Source organism: Chrysochloris asiatica, unplaced genomic scaffold (genome assembly GCF_000296735.1).
Source record: "Chrysochloris asiatica unplaced genomic scaffold, ChrAsi1.0 scaffold00356, whole genome shotgun sequence".
NCBI classification, from domain to species: Eukaryota; Metazoa; Chordata; class Mammalia; order Afrosoricida; family Chrysochloridae; genus Chrysochloris; species Chrysochloris asiatica.
The window spans coordinates 87,068-106,218 of NW_006408874.1; the positions used below are offsets into that span (position 1 = coordinate 87,068).

The 19,151-nt window shown below is 47.4% G+C and overlaps 1 protein-coding gene across 1 annotated transcript in view; it reads left to right on the top strand.

The window, feature by feature from the left end:
- Window positions 1-13,391, top strand: part of MAP2K3 (mitogen-activated protein kinase kinase 3) — a 36,694-nt gene extending 23,303 nt beyond the window's left edge. Inside the window, exons 4-12 of the mRNA XM_006876138.1 lie at window positions 4,500-4,613; window positions 4,905-5,024; window positions 5,918-6,034; window positions 6,722-6,773; window positions 7,354-7,481; window positions 7,845-7,922; window positions 11,581-11,720; window positions 12,670-12,715; window positions 13,279-13,391. Of these exons, the coding sequence (XP_006876200.1) occupies window positions 4,500-4,613; window positions 4,905-5,024; window positions 5,918-6,034; window positions 6,722-6,773; window positions 7,354-7,481; window positions 7,845-7,922; window positions 11,581-11,720; window positions 12,670-12,715; window positions 13,279-13,362 (879 nt within the window). The 3' untranslated portion in view covers window positions 13,363-13,391. The remainder of the gene's footprint in view (window positions 1-4,499; window positions 4,614-4,904; window positions 5,025-5,917; window positions 6,035-6,721; window positions 6,774-7,353; window positions 7,482-7,844; window positions 7,923-11,580; window positions 11,721-12,669; window positions 12,716-13,278) is intronic.
- The last annotated feature ends 5,760 nt before the right edge of the window (window positions 13,392-19,151 follow it).

Genomic DNA, 19,151 nt, shown 5'->3' on the forward strand with positions numbered 1-19,151 from the left:
GAGAGGAAGATGAGACTTTATGGTCTTGTAAAGATTTACAGCTTTGGAAACCCTAAACAAGGTTGTTGTGATTGAAATTGACCCCATGGCGCCCCCTCCCGCACCATATGCATAGTATTCAGCGACAGTTTCATTTTTCATGGTGTGCCAACATTCTCATTATTTATATTCTGTTGGTTATATTTCCATTATTTTCTCGCGCTCTGTACCCTTACCTTCCTATCTTTGGTCAAGGGTAAATGTTGACCATTCGCTCAGAGCTGTTTATCTGTTGCTGGAAATCCCACGTGTGTCCACTTGTGGGCTGTTGTGAATTGTGTTGCAGTGACTCTGGTGTGACTGTGTCTGTCTCTGCGGCTGCTCTCAAGTCTCTTGGCTGTACATGGAATAGCTGGGACATCTGATGGTTCTGGGTTCAACTTTTCAGGGAGGCATCCAACTGTACCTTGTTATATTCCCACCAGTCATTGGTGAAATTTCCTGTTTCTCCACAATCTCATTAACACCTATTATTTTCCTTTTAAAAAAAATAAAAAATAATAATATTGCCATTCTAATAGAGGAAGATGGTGTCTCATTGTAGATTTGATTCTGGTAGCGTAGTGGTTACGAATCGGGCTGCGAACCGCAAGGTCAGCAGTTTGAAACTACCAGCTGCTCCGCAGGAGAAAGATGAGGCTTTCTGCTCCCATAAAGATTTACAGCCTCGGGAACCGATTCCACAGCACACAACGACAACAGCTAATGGAAGGAGCCCTGGTAGCACAGTGGGTTAAGCATTGGGCTGAGAATTACGAAGTCGACAGTTCAAACCTCCTAGGCGCTCTGTGGGAGACTGTTGAAGCTGCCAGCTCCTGTAAAGATTACAAGTCTCAGAAATCCTAAGTAGCAGTTTGGCTTTGCTCTGTAGAGTATCAGCTCAGTGGCAGTGGGTTTTTAAAGGGCTGCAAACAGCAACACTGACTTTGGCCATTTGAATATTCTCTTTGGTGAAATGTCTAGTCAAGTTCTTTGACTATTTTTTTGTGGATGTTTTTGTCTTTTCATTGTTAAGGTATAGAAATTTTAGATACCAAACTCTTACTTGGTTCCCCTAAATTTTCTCCTAATTTGTAGGCTACCTTTTACTTTGTCCATGAGTCCTTTTTTTTTTTTCCCCTCTTCTTCTATTCCCTCTGTGTATGTGTGTGTGTGTGTGTGTGTGTGTGTGTTTTGGGGGTGGTGGTGATGAAACACACAAAAACACTCAGGAATATATAATTATTTAAACAACCAAAGGGCACATTCTGCAAGCTTGCCTCCTGGCCACCAGCACACAGCTTTTCTGTTTCCATGAGTCCAGAGTCCTCAGCTACTCTTATCTCGCCATGTCATCATCTTTGCTTCCATCGCTGGTGTTGCTGCTTCTCTGGATATGGTCCCACATTCCGCTGTTGTTAAGTGCTGGAGTGTTGGCTCTGACTCATAGTAACCCTGTATAAGGTTTCTAAGGAGCGACTGGTGGGTTTGAACTGCTGACCATATGGTTAATAGTCCAGTGCTTATCCTACAGTGCCATACCAGGATTCTAGGTAACCGTAGGTATATGGATTTATTTTTGACTTTCAATTCTATTTCATTGGCCTCTATTTCTATATTTCTAAGCGCTGAACTACGAACTCACAGGGTCCACAGTTTGAGCCCATCAGCCACTCTGCAGGAGAAAGATGAGGTTACCTGCTCCTGTGAAGATTTAAAGTCTCAGAAATCCTGTGTAGGGTTGCTATGAGTCAGAACTACTCAGTGTCATTTAATAATAACAGCCAACCTGTTTTAATTGTTGTTGCTTTAGGTTGTTGTTGAACCGACTTTACGGTGCGTAACAACAAACTGTTGTTGTTAGGTGCTATCCAGTTGGTTCTGACTCATAGTGGCCCTTTGCACGACCGAAAAAAACACTGGTCCGCCCTGCACCATTCTCACAGTTGTTGTCATGTCTAAGCCCAATGTTGTAGCCACTGTGTTAGTCTATCTTGTTGGGGCTCTCTCCCCTGATAACATGTCCAAAGTATGTGAGATGTCTCACTAGCCTCACTTTCAAGGAGCATTCTGCCTGCATGTTCTCCAAGACAGATTTGTTTGTGTCTCACGACACTTGGATATTCTTTGCCAGCACCATAATGCAAACGCATCAGTCCCTTTCAGGTCTCCCTCATTCGTTGACTAGCTTCTACATGCACATGAGGCTGTTGAAAATACCATGGCTTTGGTTAGGTGCACCCTAGTGACTTCTTTGCTCTTGAGCACTTTAAAGGGATTATTTGCAATAGATTTGTCTAATGCTGTACATTGTTGGATTTTTCGACGGCTGCTTCCATGAGTGCTGATTATGGATCCAAATAAAGTGAAAAATTTGACTTCAATCTTTTCTCCTTTTATCATATTATTTGTTGATCTCGTTGTGAGGATTTTTGCTTTCTTATAATCCATACTGAAGACTGTAGTCTTTGATGTTCGTCAGTAAGTACCTCAAGCCCTCTTCACTTCTTGTAAACAAAGTTGTATTATTTGCAGATCACAGGTTGTCCTTGAGTCTTCCTCCAATCCTAATACCACGTTCTTCATATAATGTTGGATTTGCTCAGCATACAGAGATTGAATAAGTATAATGAAAGACTATAACCCTGGTGCAAACCTTTACTGATCTTAAACCATTTAGTGTCCCCTTGTTGTGTTCTGATGACTGCCTCTTGGTCTGTGTATGTTATTCAGTTCTCTTGTCTTGACAAGTGCTGAGCATTGGTTTTCTGACTAGGTGTTTTCACTTTTCATTACCATATCTTCTCCAGAGCCCTTTGAAATTTCTGTGCAGCTCGTTCACTACATCGTTTCTTGCAGTTGCTTTAGCTTCCGTTCAAGAGCAATTTTCAGAGTCTCTTCTGACATCCACATGGTCTTTTCTTTTTCTGTCGTTTTAATGATCTTTGGCTTTCTTCATGTATTACGTTCTTGATGTCAGTGTCTAATGCATCAAATCTGTTCTTGAGTTGGTCTGTAATTTCAGGTGGGATATCCTCAAGATTGTATTTTGGTTCTGTGGACTTGTTTGAATTTTCTTTGGCTTCAACTTGAACCTGCACACGAGCAATGAATGGTCTGTTCCACAGTCAGCTCCTGGTCATTTTTTTTGACTGCTGACGTTGAGCTTCTCCATAGTTTCTTTCCACAGATATAATTGATTTGATTCCCGTATATTTCACTGGTGAGGTATTGTTGCTCTTTATATTGCTGAAGTAGGTATTTGCAGTGAATAATATCAGGATAAAGCATGCCTCGTAGAAGGAGTTGCAGAGTGTACCCTTCCCTCTGCTTCTATTTTTCAGAAAAATTTAAGTAGGATTGGAGTCACTGTCTGAAAATGGTAGAATTCCAGAGTCAAGCCGTTTGCTCCAGGAGTCTTCTTTGTTGGGGAATTTTTGATTACTCTTCACTTGTGGGTGTGTTTAGATCCATGATTTCTTCTTAAGGTAGAGTAAGGAGTTGATGTGTTTCAAGGAATTAGTCCATTTCCTCTTAATTTAACTAATTTCTTGGCATAAATTCACCCTAGCGTTCCTCAGAACTCACAGGGTTTTCAGTGGCAGATTTTGGGGAAGGAGATTTTCAGGCCTCTCTTCTGAAGTGCCACCAGGTGTACTTGAACCTTTTGGTTAGTAGCCGAGCATGTGACCTGTTTACACCACCCAGGGCCTCCTCTGTGGTGTATCCGATGGGATTGGACAATTTGTAACCTCTTCGGGCTGCCTTTTCCACTTCATTCATATGCCTCCAGTTGCTGTGAAAGGATGCCAACGACCCAGAATTGTGTTGAGGTTCTTCAAGCCTCTGCTCTGTATGTTGGTTCTCCACCCCCTTATCCCTACTGTTGTCTGATGTTCAGCAGTTTGCTTATTCTTGGGTATTCCTCCCTCCCCAGAGAGGACAGCCTCCATGAGGGTAGGACCTTTGTTTTTCCTCTCTGTCCCAGTGCCTAAAGTAGGATCTTGTACATTGCAGGTGCTCAGTAATCACTGGTTGAAGGAATGATTCAATTTAAAGGCCTGAGTTGGAACAAAGAGGTGGTGGTGGTGGTTGGCCATCAAGTTGGTTCCAACTCATAATGACCCTGTCTAGGTTTTCTCCAGTAAAGCGACTGGCAGATTCAAACTGCTGACACTGTAGTTAGCAGTCCAACTCATAACCACTGTGCTACCTAGGCTCCTAGGAAGAAAGAGGAAGTGGCATTATTTTGAGCTCTCATGCCAGCTGGTGCATTTCATAGCTGTCTTATTTCAACCTGGCAGAGGCCCTTTGATATTGGGGCCCCCTCCACTGAGTGCAGCCTGAGTGGGAGAGAGGCTGACTTACTCTCGCAGGGCCGTGTAGCCAGCTATGGCTAGAGTTTTGAACCCAGACCTGACTGACTGGGCAGCTAGGTGCACGGCACTGCCACCAACCTTGTCACTTTCTTGTCCTTGAAGAACTTTGAGGTGGAAGCTGATGACCTGGTGACCATCTCGGAGCTGGGCCGAGGAGCCTATGGCGTAGTGGAGAAGGTTCGACATGCCCAGAGTGGCACCATCATGGCTGTGAAAGTGAGCAGAGCACACCCATCCCAGCCCTGCTGCGGAATACTGGAGCTGGGAGGCACCTGGGAGGGCTGCCTGGAGGAGGAGTGGGAGCAGAGCCTGACATACAGACTCTCAGACCACTGGTTTTTCTTTCAGTCGATGAACCCTGGTTGGTTCTCGACTCTGGCCTTCTTGCATCATAACCAGTGATGGGACAGAGCTTTCCAGGGTGCTGGCTCTCAGAGCTCCTGGCTCCTGACCCCAGTGCATCCATGCCTCTGAGCCATGTCTCCTCCCTCCCCTTCTTCCCCCCAGCGGATCCGAGCCACCGTGAATTCACAGGAGCAGAAGCGGCTGCTCATGGACTTGGACATCAACATGCGGACGGTCGACTGCTTCTACACTGTCACTTTCTATGGGGCCCTTTTCAGAGAGGTGCGGCCCGTCAGCGGGAGGGGTGGGGGAGGATGGACAGGTGCCCACTCACCTTGCCCCATCATCCACCATCTATTGTTGTCATTTTGCCCACACAACAAACCTGTTGCATGTGGCAGTTGTTGTTGTGAAGTGCCATCGACCCATAGCAAGTCTCCAAGGAGCAGCTGGTGAGCCTGAACCACTGACCTTGCAGTTCAGACGGCTTTGCAGTCTGGTACATTAACACACAGCGCCACAGCGTAAATGGCAGAGTGCCTGCCCACTCAGAGGCAGAACCATTTGGTTCTTAGGAGACAGACTCCTGGCTCTCCCTCTGACTGCTTCTCGGTGCCTCAGTTTCCCCATCTGTAAAAGAGGTCAATAATTGTCTCTCCCATCTAATGTTGTCTTCCATATTTGATGTCACAGCATGGCCCTGACCCATAGCAGGGGCTCTGCACAGAGAGTTTGCTAGGACCATTCTCCTCAGCAACAGGGGTTTGGCTGGAGCGAGGGGCTTGGGAGTATAGGGGCTTCAGGGCCACATCCTGGGTCTGACAGGTGCAGGGACCACAGTGGGAGGGGCTACGGACAAAGTCCGGGTTCTGAACTAGAGCCCCCAGTGAAAAGGGCTGCAGGGGCAGGTCCTGGAGCTGAGCTGGCTCACTTGGACGGACCCAGTTGGCTTGTGTTTTCTTCCCTTCTTCCTGGAAAGTGCGTGGAATTAGGAATCTGGTGAGGGGGGCGGAGGTGACAGAGCAGTGGGAACAGCGTTGGGGGGCAGGGCCAGAGAGAAGCGGGTGGATGGAGATAGCTTGAGAGCAGGATGGAAGGACTCCAGTGTGGAGCTCAGTCCAAGTAGGGACTACAGGCAGGGTCAGCCTGAGCTGACTTCCAGCTTCCATCCCCAGGGCGATGTGTGGATCTGCATGGAGCTCATGGACACCTCTCTGGATAAGTTCTACCGAAAAGTGCTGGATAAAGGCATGACAATTCCAGAGGACATCCTGGGAGAGATTGCTGTGTCAGTAAGTGGCCACAGAGTCCAGCTGGCTGGTGGTATCCAGGACAGAGCAGGCCTCCCCCACTGTGCAATCCCTAAACTTAGGCTATTGCTTCTGGGTCCCAACCCAGTCAGAACTGCTTGCTGAGGGGATCCTGAGGCCAAACAGCCTTCGTACCTCCAGGTCTCTTTACCTTCCCCATAGCTTTCTCCTTCAAAGCAGCCAGTGCGCTTAAACTGCCAACCTTTTGGTTAGCATTAAATTGCTTAACCACTACCCCACCAGGACTCCTTTGGGAAGCTTTTCAAAAAGGAATTGAGTATTTACCACTTTCTCATTCTCAGAGTGCCTAGTAGTGCAAGTAGAATGAGAGGAAAGCATGATAGAGAAGAGCTGAATTGGGGAGAGGTTAGCATCCAGAGCATATGCCTGCTGAAACAGTCAGCTTTCCCAGAGACGAGTGAGCACTGCAGCAGCCGGGGTGTTAATGAATGGATCTCCACCTAGGCTGGATCTGCAGGGGTGGGGAGAGGAGCAGGTGACTGCAGACACCTGACACAAACCTGGTTGGAGTGCTGATGGCCCTGGTTTTGTCACAGATCTGGGACTCTTGTTGAGGGGGGTGGGAAAAGTTGTCTCAGGCATGAGCGTGGCTGTGTGGAGAAGGGTCCATGATGGCTGGAAATAGCCCTATCTGTCCCTTGACTATAGATCGTGAGGGCTCTGGAGCATCTGCACAGCAAACTCTCCGTGATCCACAGAGGTGCGTGCGGACAGGGGAAGGGCTTGGGAGGTACCTCCCGGCAGGGTCTTGTGGAGGGCAGGGGGAGGGGAATGGAGGGTGGTCTTATCATGGGGAATTTATGGGAGCAGGTGAGACTTGTTAGTGTCCATCACCTTGTCTGGGTCTGTTGGCTGGCTGGACTTCTCCCCATTGTCAGGGTGAGCACACCATCTTAGGGAGGCTCATGCGTGATGTGCCTGGCGGGGTCAGGAGCTGAGTCTGAATCCCAGTCCATGGCTCCTCCCCCTTCGGCCCCCTATGTGCCAGCACTACCTGGGCATCTCTGCCCCTCTTGGCGTCTTCTAGAACCTGTGGGTGCTGCTAGGGGGACCCCTGACTTTCTCAGCCAGTGGTGTGATGGAGGGAGCGGGCTCATATCCCATATGTGCCACTATGTGCCACTGTGCACTATGGGACATGAACAAATGACACCACTTCCAGGGCGCTAGATGGGCACTGGGCTGGTAGGTCCTGATGTGCTCTGGCACAGCTAGTGCCACACCCACACCAGGACCCTGTGGATGGGAACCAAGATAACCAACCGCCTCTGTCTCTGCAGATGTGAAACCCTCTAATGTGCTCATCAATAAGGAGGGCCATGTGAAGATGTGCGACTTCGGAATCAGTGGCTACCTAGTGGACTCTGTGGCTAAGACAATGGATGCCGGCTGCAAGCCCTACATGGCTGTGAGTGCTGCCACCCCCTGGGCCCTGGGGGCACCACTACCACCAAGCAGTTCCACTTACACATGTCACTATTGTGCTCCAAACTACCTCCGTTTGGAGGGTAAACTGGGAAACACTTCTTCTCATGGGCCGTGCAATCCCTTTCCGCTGCCCAGGAGGTGGGTCCTGCAGCCCTTCCCCCTAGCAGGTTTGTGAACCAGGTCCTACCTTCACTGTGTGACTCTGGCCCTTGCTGGCCTCAGTCTCTGTCTGTCATGTGAGTTGGAGGAGGGAGGAAGAAGACAAAGTTCCTGGGCCTTGGGTGGCTCCTCTGGGCCCTTTCACCCTGGAGTGGGTGGTCCTGATTCACTGTCCCTCCAACAGCCGGAAAGAATCAATCCAGAACTCAACCAGAAGGGCTATAACGTCAAGTCCGATGTCTGGAGCCTCGGCATCACCATGGTAATGGGGTCCCTCCCTTGCTGCTCAGGAAAGGGTAGGGGGGATGTGGCTGCATCTGTGAGCTCTTGGAATAGCATAGTTTAGGTCCTAAAACTCTGAGAAAAGGTGCCATCAAAATGACCATGCGTCTAAGAACATTGTGTAGGTGGTTAGATTTTGATGTCCTGAGATAATGTGCCCATTAAATAAGTAAAGCTGCTTACTTAGGGAGGGTTTCCAAGAGCTCAAGAAATCATAGCCAGTTGTAGTACATTAAATGAGTTTGTGTATACATGATTATGATTATTATTTTGCTTGGCTTTGCCAAAGCAAAAGGATGAAAACTGTTTCAGAGCTTTAGGAGTGAGTTGTTTGTGGAGCCCAGATATCTTTCCTTAGGTTTGGTAGGTAAGCTTCTCAGCTCTGGGCCTACAGAGCCTGAAATGCCACGATTGAGAGGTAAGGGCTGCTGTCCACCCATCACAAGTGAGCCTGGAAGGGGAGAGAATATTGCTGGTTTCCTCTCTGTACTGTGGTTTGCCACTGGGTTAATCAAGGCACAGGGAGGACCCTAGGCTTTTGTGCACCTGTTTTGCCCAGAAACTCCCCACTTCTTCCTGAGTCAGGGCTCAGCAGAGATCAGGCTCAGGATCGTAATTTTTGTATTCACATTTGCGTTTTAGAACACTTGCTCTGACAGCAGTGGAGAGTGGATTTAGGGGGTCAGGAAAGACGTGGTAGGTGCTTCCCTGGCCTGTTTTCTGGGAATAAGTGGGCCCTGTGGAGAAAGTGGAGGCTAGCAGCATGAGGCAGGGTGCCAGGCAGCTAGAGCAATTGCAGGTGGGACTGATGGTGTATCTGGGTGTGGACTTACCCTCTAGTACCTTTCCTGCTCTGGAGATCCTGGGCCATTTCCTGTCTGTCCCATCCCTCTATGTTTAGAGAAGGGACTCGGTCAGTAAACAACTACCCAGATGCAGGGTGACCCAGGGTTTGGGAATGTGTGGGGCAGGAGAAGGGATGGGAAGTGATGGGTCAGGGTCTACTCCAGGTAAGGAGGCCAACAAAGGCCCCTGGTGTGGGGGAGCAAGGGAATCTGAAGGCAAACAGAGCAGCAGGTGCGAAAGGCCCTAAGGTGTCCATTTGCCTGGTGTGCCTGGATGGCTGGATTTGAGAGGAGAAGGATAGGGGAGAGGAGCTGGGAGCAGTGTTGAAGGGTAGATGTAGGGTCAATGAAAGAGTTTTAGATTTTACTGACAATGTTTTTACTATTCTGTGACTGCAACTTTATAAACCTTTTCTTTCAGGGTTTTATATATGTCTCCCCATTGCCTTCTTGCTTACATGGTTTCTGCTGAGAGACCCGAGCTTAATCTGACTTGCTTGCCTTTGTATGTGACACTTCTGTTTTCCCTGGCTGCTTTCAGAAGTGTCTCCTTATCTTTGAGTTTGGAGAGCTTGCCGATGATATGTCTTGATGATTTTATTTTGGGGTCTACCCTTCCTGGAGTTCTTTGAGCTTGAATGTTTTTGTTTTCACTTTTCAGGATGTTAGAGAAATTTTCTTCCAGCACTTCTTCAACTATTTCCTCTGTGGACTTGTTTGATTCTTCTTGTTCTGGAATGCCAATAATTCTTAAGTTATTCCTCTTCATGTTGTCCAACATAAATCTTAGACCTACCTCAGAATTTTTTATCCTTTTTTGTGTTTGTTCTTTTATCTTAGTGATACTGAGAGATTTGTCTTCCAGCTCACTGGTTCTGCCTACCATCTCACCTATTCTACTTCTCTGCCCTTTCAGAGTGTTCTTTATTTCTGTTATTTTGTTATTGAGTGTTTGGACCTTTTTCTGTAGGTTTTGAATTGTTTCCAATGCTGTATCTATCTTATTTGATTGTTCCTGTAGCACTTTCCTGACTTCTTCCTTATTTTTCTCAACTCCATTGTAAAGTGTTTTGAAACATTTTATAATCATTTTTCTGAATTCTTTCTCAGGCATTTCCAAGGCCTGCCCTCCTTCCAGAATGGAGTCCAGGTCTACCTCTAGGTCATTTGTCTCAGACATTTTATCTTTTTTCTGGACATGTGCTGATATGGTCATCTGCTTTTGCTTCTTGGACATGTTTAGTGTTTGTCTGTGGCCTTAATACTTAATTGAGTTTGTGTTTTGGTAATTTTTTATGCTTTCTGATTGCTTCCAGGAAGATGTGATCAGTATGTGGGCGTCCCTTTTCACTCTTCTTATTGCTTAACTCAGAGTAACTTTCACAAGTGTTGTCTGTTTCCTTGGTGTATGGCAGTTGGTATTGATTCCTGCCTGGGTTTTGGTGTTTTATAGAGTGTGATTGTAGCTTGGTTATATGGCAGCAGTTGCTGACTCTTCTTGTGTAATAGGGAGTAAACCTTTTCTATAGACAGTGACTGGAGAGTAAATAAAAGTTTTGTCAGGAAGGTGGAATTGGGATGCTCCCTTAGTTTATACTTAATGTTGTTGCTGCTTCTTGTTGTTAAGTGCCACTGAGTCAGGTCCAATTGATAGGGACCCTGAATAGGGTTTCCGAGGAGCAGCTGGTGATGGTGGTTCAGACTGACTTTGCTGTCGAGCGCTTATCCTACTGCGTCACTCCTAGTATTGTTGAGACATCATGTTTTCTGTTAAGCTTTTTTTCGTTTTGACATAGAGATGAATATTCAAAGCTTGAAGGGGTGGTACTGTACCTGTAGATAATGAGTTTTCTAACTCCTGTTGTTGTTTTTATGTGCTGTGGAGTCGGTTCCAACCCATAGCTACCCTGAACAGGGTTTCCGAGGCTGTAAATCTTTACAGGAGCAGAAAGCCTCATCTTTCTCCCGCGGAACAGCTGGTAGTTTCCAACTGCCGATTTGAAACCACTACGCTACCAGAGCTCCTTTTTCTAACCCCTGAGTTGAAAATGAAAAGAACCGATGTATTTTATACAATGAGACCACACAGAACTGGCAGTACGCAGGAGATCTAACCCACAATTGTGTGACACACACTCCTGCTTCCCCACTCTCCCTACTTTCGTTTGACCGTCAGCATTATTGGGTACCCACCCTGTCCCAGTGCTCTCCTCACAGCCACACTGGAACTTGGCCAAGTTTGTGTGAAGTGTGTGTTTCAGGTGTCGGACGCTTCCCGTCAGTCCACTCCAAAACCTAGGAGAAACAGCAGTCAGTATTTCTTGAGTATCTGCAATGTGGTGAGGTGACTCTTCTGCCCCACCTGGTGGTGGCTGAGCCAAGGGACCCAGAAACCTTTAGAGCCAGGGTGCCTCTTGGTGTGGCCTCCTCTCACCATGGAGTGGTCAGGAGAGCAGGAACTTTTTACTAGTGCCAGACTTCTGAAAGGAAAGTCCTCCTCACGGCCTGGCCTGCAGCTCCCTCAGCACCACTTCTGTTTCATTTAATTGACCAAAGCTAGCCATAGACTGAACTGGACTCGGAAAGTGGCCCATCACATTGGCCCAGAGGAGCTAAGGACTGGTGGCCTCACTTTCATCTTTGGTCTGATGCTGTTGTGTCAGAAAAGTCTGCCAAAGCAGCCCCTTGGCCTGCATGGTGACCTAGCTCCTGGAGCCAGCCCTGGGTGGGCAGGGTAGATAGAGCTGGTGACCAGGGCCATGCTGACCGTGTGCTGCCACCGTCTGTCTGCAGATTGAGATGGCCATCCTTCGGTTTCCTTATGAGTCCTGGGGGACCCCGTTCCAGCAGCTGAAGCAGGTGGTGGAGGAGCCGTCCCCCCAGCTCCCAGCTGACCGTTTCTCCCCTGAGTTTGTGGATTTTACTGCCCAGTGGTGAGTTTCTTGTCCTTCTCAGGCCTCATTCTGCACCCCTTTCTGACCCTTCTCTTTTTTAATAACACACTCCAAAGCGTCTTAGTATGGGACTATATGAGGTAGAAATTTGACAACACATTGATTCTGGTTGAAGACTCTTAGTACAATTTTTTCAGCAATGGACAAAACTTGGTAGACCAAGATAAAAGTTAATATGGATGATTTGACTAGCATAGCAGACAAGTTGGCTCTCCTAAACATTTAGAACTGTACCAAATTAAAGAATGCTTGAAGGACTCTTAGGAACATAAATCAGGTTTGAATTTCTAAAGGAAACTACACAGGCCTTGTTCTTTGATCAGAGTGAAATAAAACTAGGTAAAGAAAAGCTACCTGGAACTTAAAATGAAGTTCTTCTAAGTAAGTCTTGGGCTAAGAGATTTATAAAAAAAAATTACAACTAGAAGTGAAAAACAAATGAGAACACAGAATATCAACACATATGCATGTTGTGGACTTTTCCCCATTGTCAGGACGAGCACTTAGGGGAAAATTCATAGCCTTTATTTCTCATCAGGAAATAAGGAAGACTGAAGACAACCCAGGCTTTGGCTATCCCGACCCCTTTAATTGTGGCCTCATCTCAATAGGAAAAGAAATTTCCTCTTTAGATGAAGGGCTTTGAGTCTGATTATAGATGTGGTTGTAAGCATAGTATTACACTGTCAGAAGGGCTTTTGGAAATTCCTTAGATGGTTAATAGAGACAAGGATACTTCAGGCCTAGAGAGGTGAAGAAACTTGCCTCAATCTCTGTAGTTTGCATCCAGGGGCTCCATTCCTTGGGAGCCCCCCAAATTGTTGCATTCTTCCTCTCTGAGCCCAGGATCACTTGTGTGCTAGAGTTGGCTTGCTTGGGGAGGTAAGACTCTGTACCCCTAGCCTTAGCCTGCCTTGCTCTCTCCTAGCCTGAGGAAGAACCCCACGGAGCGCATGAGCTACCTGGAACTGATGGTGAGTGTGGGATGGACCCCTGTCTGCCCTCCTTTGGGGATCTCATGTCTGGAGATGGGCATCTGTACTAATTCATTCGTGTAGCTAGTTACTCCAATTTGCATTTATTCATGTACCCTTGTGCTCCATGCTCTGCCAAGCCATGCAGAAGTCAATGCCAGGGGAGGTGGTGTGGAGGGTCCAGAGGAGGGGGAGTTGCTTTCCCAGATGCATCAGGGAAAGGCTTTACAGAGGAGGTGCTATTTGAACTGGGTCTGGGAAGATGAAGAAGGGTTACCCATGAATAAAAGCTACAGTGGAAGGTTTATTGTAGGCAGAGGCCTGGTGTGTGTGGAGAAAGTGAGAAACTTAGTTTGGCTGGAGGGTAGCTGCAGGCAAGCCACAGGAAGCCCCAAACCCTGCTCCGTCTAATAAGACAGACTTCAGGGACAGAGGTTCCGGAAGGATGAGTTGGTGTGAGCCATGCAGGAGAAGGGGGTCCTGGGCTGGAGGGGGCAAGCAGGGGCTGAGCTGTCTCTCCGGACTCCATCCCTGGTGACTGTACCTTCTTCTCTGGCCCACAGGAGCACCCTTTCTTCACCCTGCACAAAACCAAGAAGACAGACATTGCTGCCTTCGTGAAGGACATCCTGGGGGAGGACTCCTAGGGGAGGGGGCGCTTGGAGCCCCTCAGCCCATGTCTGCTGGGGCAGTGCTGGCTCACATCTATAAGCTATTGCCACTTGGCCTCAGGGTGCAGAGGAGCTGGGGGTCTTGGCCCTCCTGGTTGCAGCAGGCTGTCTTCCCAGTCTGAAAAGTGGCCCGTAGGGATGCCCAGCTGGGCCCTGGGACCCCTGGCCCAACCAGTGCCTCTGCCCTTGCTGCTTCAAGGACTCCAAATCTGTAGACTCCAAGAGCCTGGACTCAGAGAATCATGTTCGTTCAGCCGCAGTTCCTTTGTGGAGCTCTGGGTAACCCGTGCTGGACATTGCTGCCCCCGGCAGCCTGTGTGGACAGCTGCTGTACTGGCTTGGCCCCAGATGCCACCAAGTTGTATAATTTTTTAAATCTCCTGACTAAATGGACTTTGCACACTTTGGCCCAGCATCGGTAGGGGGACACGATGGGATGAGCCATGTGCATCACTCAGGATGTCCTGGCCTTCACCCAGCACTGGCACCCTGGCAGACAGGGCCTGGCAGGGCATCCGGTTGCCAGTCCCCTCCCCCCTGAACTTTAGGGGCAATTTGTTTTTTGTTTTTTTAAATTATTTATCCTCTGTTGGTTGTTTCTTTTGCTTTGTGGGTTTGGCTGCGTTGTTTTTTTTTTCTTTGTGCTTTTTTTCTCTCTTGCATGATTTGGAGCCTATGAAGCCCATCACCTCTCTCCCTCTTTCCCCCTAGGGGACCAGAGGACCAGGCCTGCCCCTTCTGCCCCAGGGGTACCGTCCAACTTGGTCTCCTGGGACTGGCTTGATGGGGGCTGTGGAGTAGCCTTAGTGTTTTTGTTTTTAAAAAGGAAAAATCTATTTTTTTGCAGAAAGAACTGACCATTCTGGGGCCCTCTCCCTGACTGGTTGGTATAATTGCCTGATTGCTGTTTTAATTAAAAAAGAAAAAAGAAAAGAAAGTGGAACAAAGGGTTGTGTGAGACTCTGTGGCACAGTGTGAGACAGTAATCAGCCCTTTTCCTCTTTGGGAATGGAATGTGTTTGGCCCCAGAAGGTCCCTTCACCCTATGGTAAGGCCTGGGCAGTGTGGTCAGGAGTTGGGGCCACTGACTTACCAGGACCGTGTCCTTGGCAGGCCTTTTCCTGAGGAGGAAACAAGAGGGTCATGGCAGGGTGTTGCATTCCAGGCCATGTGGGTGCCAGAGCCGGTGGGCACTGTGGGACACTGCTATTCCCAGTTGGTGTGGGAAGTGAGTCATGCTCTCACTGAAAGAGTGGGCAACCTGCCAGCTGCCATGGCCAGCCCCTCATGTTCTTCCCTCCCTCCGTGTTCACTGCTCAGTCTCAGAGTTCAGGGGGGAGCTAGTTCCATTAAGTGAAGTAATTAACACAAACACGCACAGTTCGTCAGGGACAAAGGCCAGGATTCAGGGGATTTGTACCTAGACCATGGCTTCAGAGAGATCATGGAAGTTAAGTTCTAATTTTTTGTGGGAGCACATATGGAGGAAATTTAGCATGAGGAAGCAGGAATTTGGTTCATTCCAGTTTGAGCCACTGTTGAGACTTTGCGTTTCCACCCTGCTTATCCTGAATGTCTTCAACGCTTTAATGAGGTCTTGTGCAGCAGATTTGCCCAATGCAGTATGTTGTTTAATTTCCTGACTGCTACTTCCATGAGTGTTGGAAGTTGATCCAAGCAAAATGAAGTCATTGACAACTTTAAAGTGTCGAAGAGCAAAGATGTCAGCTTGAGGACGAAGGCGAACCTGACCCAAGCCATGGTATTCTCAATAACCTCATGCATGCAAAAGCTGGACAGTGAATAAGGAAGACCGTTGAAGAATTGATGCATTTCAGTTATAGTGTTGGAGAAGTTTGGAAGTACCATGGACTGCCAAAAGAACAAATAGATCTGTGTCGGAAAAAATACAGCCAGAGTGCTCCTAGAAGCCAGGATGGCCAGACTGCGTCTTTCATGCTTTGGATATATTGTTAGAAGGGACCAGTCCTTGGAGAGAAGGGTATGTTTGGCAAAGTGGAGGAGCGGAGAAAAAGAGGAAGCCGCAATGAGATGGATTTGACACATCAGTGGGCTCAAACGTAGCGACGATTATGATGTTGTTCCAGGATCCGGCAGTGTTTTGTTCTGTTTTACATAGGGGCACTATGAGTTGGTACTGACTCGATGGCACCTAACAATAAAAAATACACTGAATGAGAATCTACATTTTAACAAGGTTCCCAGGTGATTCTGACAGACTCATGAATCCCATGATTTTTGTGTATATATGGGAGCCCTGGTGTGGCATTGTAGGATAACGCACTGGACCACAGGGTGGTTTTGAAACGTAAGGTAGGTGGTTTAAACACACCAGCCACTCCTTACCCTTTACACAGGGTTGCTATGAGTCACAACCAACTCGATGGCATTTAACAACATGAGAGTCAGGATCTTGTTAAAATGTAGATTCTGAGTATCTAGGGTGGAAATGCAGATTCACAGCAGTGGTTCAAACCGGAGTGAATCAGAGTTTTGTTGAGGAAGGGATGATTGAGCTAAAATTTAAAAAGATGAGGGTTGGTACAGGAGGGGAAGGGAATGGGAGAGAGAAGGGTTCCAGGCAGAGGGAAGCCCTGTGGGCGTGGTATGAGAACGTGAGCGCTGTGGGGTGAGAGGAGGCCAGGGAAGGCTCAGATGGAAATTCCAGCTCCTCCGTTGAACTAATTTCTATGGACCAATCTGAGCCCAGCCCGTCATGTCATCTGAAGACCACTAGAACTCCTTGTACCCTTCGAGATGGTATCCAGTTTCATGCCACAGATGGAGAAACAGACTTGGGGACCACAGAGGCCTCTGGTGGAGTCAACCCTGTTTACCTCCCCATGCCGGGCTCATCCTGGCTCTGCAATCCTTGAGACCTGGCCCGCTGCAGAAGGACATTTATTTGCTAAACAAACAGAACTTTGGCTTCAGGCACAATTAGGCCCATGAACTCAATTAACCTAATGTCTTGAAGAATTTTTATCCACTGTGGTTGCTTTGCTCATGCTCAGTTTCACTTTTCCCTCAGACTGGTCATGACCTCTGGTGCCCGCCAGCAGCACAACAAATGGGCTCAGCCTGACAGCCCTAGTCCCAAGGCTGCTCTCATTGGCCGGGAAGGGGGTCACATGATTCTCTCAAAGCCAATTGCAAACCAGCAGTGGGTGTGAATCGGGAATTGCCCTGCCACATCTGGCCTGAGTGCAGCATCCTGCTGGGCTTCATCCCAGAAGGAGGGCATGGGTCTCCTTGAAGAGATCCCTGGCCCTCTTCACTCTTCTCACCTTCACAAGTCTATGGCTTCCAAGTTGTACCTGGCTGAGACAGGCCTCTGCCTGCGAACATTTCTCTGAGTTAAAACTCAAAGGGCATTTGTCCCTTTTCTTTCTCGGAGTAGGAAATGTACTGGACAGCTAATGGCTAGGTCCCTAGTTCAAACCTACCAGCTGTCCCATGGAAATCCTGTATAGGATTGCTGAGACTACCTAACAGCACTCAGTAAGATTTGCTTTTACCACAGACCCTTTGCACTGACTGTACCCTACCCCCAAATCTTCCTGTGGCTACTTCCCATCACCATTGTTATCTCCTTGGAACTCTATTCGTAACTACTCTGACTTGGATAGCCTCCTCCCAACCCATTTCAGCATAACTAGCTAATTACCCTTGCACTGGGCAGTTGGTCCGGCCACTGCACGGTGAATATCGGGCCGAGAATAGTGCCAGACTCCTGGAGCGCGCTCCGTCGTCTATAGTGAGGACACGGATAAAGAAGTGTGGGAGTGAGTGAATCCATTGCATTGTGCAAGAACTCCCCGCCCCGTTTTTCTCATTATTGGTTATGGAGTTTTGTGACCACCAGGCGGCGGCAAAGCTCAGACCATAATCGGGAGCCCTGCCGAACCAGCTCTAGTTACCTAGCCCTGGGCTCTGCAGACCCTGATTGTGCATGGGAAAGGTAATGTGAGTAAGGTGGAATGGGGATAGCGATGGGTTTTTTGGGGAAGTAGGAAGAGGCCTTCGCTGGGGCTCTACTCAGCCCGTGCATCGGAGTCCACTGACCTGCTTGTCCTCTACGGACGCAGCTGACTACTCTAGGCATGCATCCATTTTAGGGTGACAGGGCGTGGATTCATCCACAGATTCTTGCAGGGGGCACAACTCTCAAATCTGGCAAATCTCTCGACATTTTACAAAGTATTCTATCATTTGTAAAGCACTCTACAATTTACAAAGCATTGCTGTAGGACCAGCGCTGCACTGTGAACCACAAGGTCTGCAGTTCAAACCCACCAGCTGCTCCTTGGAAACCCTACACAGGGTCCCTCTAAGTCGGAACTGGCTTGATAACACTTAACAGCAACACTTGGATAAGCACTGGAGAACTAACCACAAGGTCGGTGGTTCAAACTCACCGGCCCGTCCTAGGAAGTCTTATGCAGGGTGTATGAGATTATAAGTGGCATTTAACAACCGTTTCAAAGTACTTTGTAGTTCACAAGTTACTCTATAGTCTGCAAGGAACTTTTCAGGTACAAAACACTTTACAGTTCTTGTTTTTTAATGAAGGTTGAAGGTTTGCAGAACAGATCCTCAGTCCCACATCCAACAAATTACATACTTCATGTCATTACATTGATTGCAATCCACTCCATGGACGATACCTCGATTCACTTTAACTCTTGCATTCTTCCTCCCACCCCCACCCCACCCCAGGTAACCATCATAGAATGTTTCTTTTAGCAAGAAAATATTTTCTTAGCCTTTTACAGTTGTTGTTAAGTGCCTTTTACAGTGGTCTCATGCAATACTTGTCCTTTTGTGATTGATTTCATTTAGCATAATGCCCCTCAGGTTCATCCATGTTGTAAGATGTTTTGCAGATTCATCGTTATTCAAAACTTCGTAATATCCCATTGAGCATGCGTACCAAAGTTTAACCATTTTGTTGATGGCATTTAGATGGTGTCCATTTTCTTGCTACTGTGAATAGTTCTGCAATGAACATGGGTGTGCATATATATAGTCATATCACAAATAAGGATATATAAATGTATGTCATATCTTGAGGATGTATACCAAGTCAAAGGATTGCTGGGCCATACAGCTGCTCTTTGGAAACCCTATACAGGTTTGCTATGAGTTGGAATAGATGTGATGGCACTTAATAACAACAATGGCTGATAGTGCACATTTCTTCATATGTCCTGCTAAATGAAAAATCTATTATTGTACAGTTGTCTTCAGTTCTATTGAAGTTTGATTTATGTATTTTGAGTCTCCCTTACTGGGGGTAAAGATATTTATTATGGCTCTATCCTCTTGTTTTATTGATCTCTTAATCATGATATGTCCTTTGTCTCTTATGCGGTTTTATCAAAGATTAAAATTGCCACTCCTGCTCATTTTTGATTGCCATTGTTGTTGTTATGTGCTGTGGAGTTGGTTCCGACTCATAGCAACCCTGCACGGGGTTTCCAAGGCTGTAACTCTTTACCGGAGCAGAAAGCCTTGTCTTTCTCCTGCAGAACTGCTGGTAGTTTTGAACTGTTGACCTTGAGGTTGGCAGCTTGATTCGTAACCACTATGTTACCAGATCTCCTTTAGCTTGATATATATGTTGTTGTTGTTGTTAAGTGCCGTCAAGTCTATTCTGATCCATAGTAACCCTGTATAGGGTTTCCGAGGAGCAGCAGGTGAGCTTGAACCACCGACCTTGCAGTTCAAACGACTTTGCAGTC